This window comes from Arachis stenosperma, chromosome 7, assembly GCF_014773155.1.
Source record: "Arachis stenosperma cultivar V10309 chromosome 7, arast.V10309.gnm1.PFL2, whole genome shotgun sequence".
NCBI classification, from domain to species: Eukaryota; Viridiplantae; Streptophyta; class Magnoliopsida; order Fabales; family Fabaceae; genus Arachis; species Arachis stenosperma.
The window spans coordinates 19,688,001-19,691,656 of NC_080383.1; the positions used below are offsets into that span (position 1 = coordinate 19,688,001).

At 38.6% G+C, this 3,656-nt stretch overlaps 1 protein-coding gene across 1 annotated transcript; it reads right to left on the reverse strand.

The window, feature by feature from the left end:
• Positions 1-891: 891 nt before the first annotated feature.
• On the reverse strand, positions 892-2,154 carry LOC130939517 (uncharacterized). Its single transcript, XM_057867619.1, has one exon. It carries the CDS (start codon positions 2,152-2,154, stop codon positions 892-894), a length of 1,263 nt encoding a protein of 420 aa, XP_057723602.1.
• Positions 2,155-3,656: the final 1,502 nt, after the last annotated feature.

Here is a 3,656-nt window from a genome sequence, read left to right on the forward strand (position 1 = left end):
TGAAATTATACTGAATAATAATATAATAATTTAATCTTTTTTATTTTCATCCCAACACTATAGATTAAGGAATTAGAGGAAGAAACAAAGAAGATTAATAAATTTTACAATTCGTTTATTCATTTTAAAATTTTAATTGTCGTTTTAGTAATGCCAATTTCTTTTATATCAAAAAGAGATGAAGGGAGTATTTATTTATATTATGCAGTAATATTGTAAGCTGTGTGTCTAAGAGATATATGTCTTTAAGAAAACATTGTCGCATAAATTATTTTGTTGTATTTCTTTATACTACTGGAATATATATATATATATATATATATATATATATATATATGCATGGACATGGAAGTGTGATGAGAAATGAAATTTTTAGCGGTGTACCTTTAATATTTTGTGAAACATATGTGGAATATTAGTTGTTAAACCATTGGAGAAGAGTTGTATTATAAATAATTTATAAGTGTCAAAAAATTTAATATTTATCAAATTACTTATATATTTAATCTAAATTTTTTGTATAAATATTTAGATATTATTTATAAAATATATAAAAAATATAAAAATTTAATTTCTAATTTTTTTCATTTGTTAAAGACAGGTCATTTAGAAAAAAAATACTTGACATAAAATAAAAATTTAGAAAATACTAAAAAGAGAAGAAGAAAGAAGAACAAAAAAAAAAAAAGAAAAAGAAAGAAGAAAAAACTTCTATGTTTGTATAACAAAAATTTAGGGCAATTTACTTAAATAAATAAAAAGAGGAATTTCTTTACGTAAATGTGCAAATCTGTTTGTTGTTACGATTTTGTGCAAAACGGATTTATATGTAAACCGTGGCAACCCACCACGGTTTCTAAACATGCATAAACCGTGGGAGGTCACCACGGATTAGGAGCAAATGGTTTTACATGTAAACCGTGGTAGGTCACCACGGTTTACGAAGGCAAATCGGCGTGCATAAACCGTGATTGTTCCCGGCATTGTTGCCTGGATCCCTAGCATCCAACGGGGCAACTCCGCGTAAGACTCTTCCCAATCTCCATATATTTGTGCCACTGCCTTCTGCTTAGCCAACCAGACCTTCCTGTAACTAGGCCTGAAACCGTAATCAGCTTCTGTCGCTTGTTGAAGTAGCTTTACCGTAACCGCAGCATCCGCCCTAACCATAGGAAGAATCCTCGCACATATAACGTTATAATCCAGCTGACGGTGATCACTTGAAATAGAAGTTGCGAGGCACGTGTGTGGCCCGTTGTACCTCCTAACCTCCCAAGTTCCCTTTCGTGCACGATGCGCTACACGAATCAACCAAGTGCAACCCTTGCCGAATTCCTTGCATTTTCCATGATACTTCAAATGATCCGATTCGATGACTCTGTACTCAACACCTCGCCGGATGCTATAGTCCTTCACACTGAGCACAGCTTCATCTTTACTCTGGAACGATTGCCCAATCTCAAATTCTGTAGAAGATCTACCCACTCTGTTACCACTGTCTTCCTGTTGACCAAGAGCTTCCAAGTTTAGTGTGGAGAAGTGTGGAGGGTATTGATGAGAAGCAGAACTTGAAGGCCGATGCTGCGCATGTGGATCGCCGCCTGTGTTTTCGTCGCTGTCACCATCGATATCAACAGGCTCCTGGTCAGACTCATCGTCACGCATTGCATTCTCTACTTGATCAGGTCCACCAAAGTCTTCAAGATAAGGCACGAGGCCACCACCGGTGCCCACAACGTTGGGAGGCTCCATGACTGCTGCATGGTCCAAAGGGACAGAACCAACAACCTCCGTTTGTTCTAAGTCAGCCGCAAAAGAAGGTGATTGAACCGGCGGAAGATGCGGTCTGACCGCAGGCATCGAACTAGATGCACCACCCGCGGAAGCTACGCAAGGAACTGGAGCGGATGCCCCAGAACTATCGACACCAACCTCCAACTTCGCGAACAACTCATGGATTCTGATCTCCGGAAAGCTCCTTACACAGTAGAACAGAACCCTAATATCTTCATCAGACTTAACCGCAAAGGTTTCATACTGAACACCGGTTGAGACAACCGCCATGGGAATCTTGTAGAATAGTTTCTTCACCCACTTGCAACCCAACACGCCAAGCTTCTCCAAGATGCTATTCTTCAAGTCCGACAAACTCATAGACGAACTGATAAAAACACTTAGTGGTTCTCTGTCGGTGAACTTCACACTGTAAAACCCGGTTAATTAACGGCTAATTAACCCATAAATGAGAATTTATTCTAGAAAGCCTAAAATGTGATTTTTATGGCTAAATGTGATAGAGGAGACTGAGACGAGAATTTTGGTACCAATTTTATAGAATTCGGACCAAGATTGGACCAAACGGGCCAAACCGGGCCAATTGGACCCAAAGTGGGCCCTTGGCCCAACATAACTTAACCAAAATCCTAGTTTTCAGCACTCTCTCTCCTAATTTGTTACACACACAAGCTGAAAATTAGAGAGAAAGGGAGAAGAACACTCTCTCAAGTTCTTTCTCTCACTTGATCTTCAAACCACCATAACTTTTGATCTAGAGCTCCGATTGCCGCCCCGTTGCGGCCACGCGTTCACCGCGGAGAGCTCTACAAAACCCATACCATCAATCTTGAGGTAAGCCACACTTTGCTGTTCGAATCTCAGCCCTTATTTTCGAGTTTCAATGGGTGAAATGTTAAGATTTTGGGTTCTTTGATGTTATAGGACCCAACCCTCTTGAAGGAGAAGGTTAATCTTGTCTCCTTGGACCTTGGGTGTGGTAAGATTCTCAACCCTAGTGTATTTTTGTTGTTTTATGATGTTTGGGTTTGAGATGTTGTGTATGGGTATGATGGTTGTGGCTTAGGTTGTGTATGTGTGGATTTTGGAGCTTGATTGGTGATTTTGAAAAGCTTGGAAAGGGTTTGGTGGTGCAAAATCTGTTCTTGGAAGTGTTGAGGCCTTGAGAGCTTGTGGATAAGTGGTTTAGAAGTGCTCCGGTGGAGCTTGGGAAATTCGGCTAAGGTATGGTTTCGGTTTCCCGTATCTAATATGTAATGTGGTAGGAAATACTTAGGCTAGAGGCCCTAAGATAGGCATTGAATTGTTGACGTTGTTGAATGATTGAGATATATGATGTGGTCATATATGTGATGATGATTATTGATGCCTTGGTGGTATGATGTATGAGAAATATGCATGTTGTGATATATGCTTGATGATTGGTTATGGTTGAATTGTGGGTTGAACCATGTTGAGGGTGAGTATGATGTTGATTATGTACAATGATGATTTATTGGAATTGATGTTGTTGAGAATTGGCATGAGAAATAGTATATGATATGTCAATATGTTTGAGTTTGAGCCACTTGGGTGAAGTGGGCTAAAATGATGAGATAGTGATTTTATATATTGTGGTAATGTGTCAATGTGTGAGTTGAGGAGGCTTGATGTTGAATTTGATACATTTTGAATTGATTTCAAGGAAAGGGATGAAATTGGCATGTTTTGATTGGTTTTGAAAAGAGTTGAAAATGGTTTGTTTTGAAAATGGCATATTGTGGTTTTGTATGAAAATATGATTTTTGGGCATACTTTGACGGGACATAACTTGGACTACGGATCTCCGTTTTGTACCAAATCTGTTTAGAAATGAAATTGGA

Coding starts and splice junctions, on each gene's coding strand:
- LOC130939517 (XM_057867619.1), bottom strand. CDS start 2,154: ATGAGTTTGTCGGACTTGAAGAATAGCATCTTGGAGAAGCTTGGCGTG.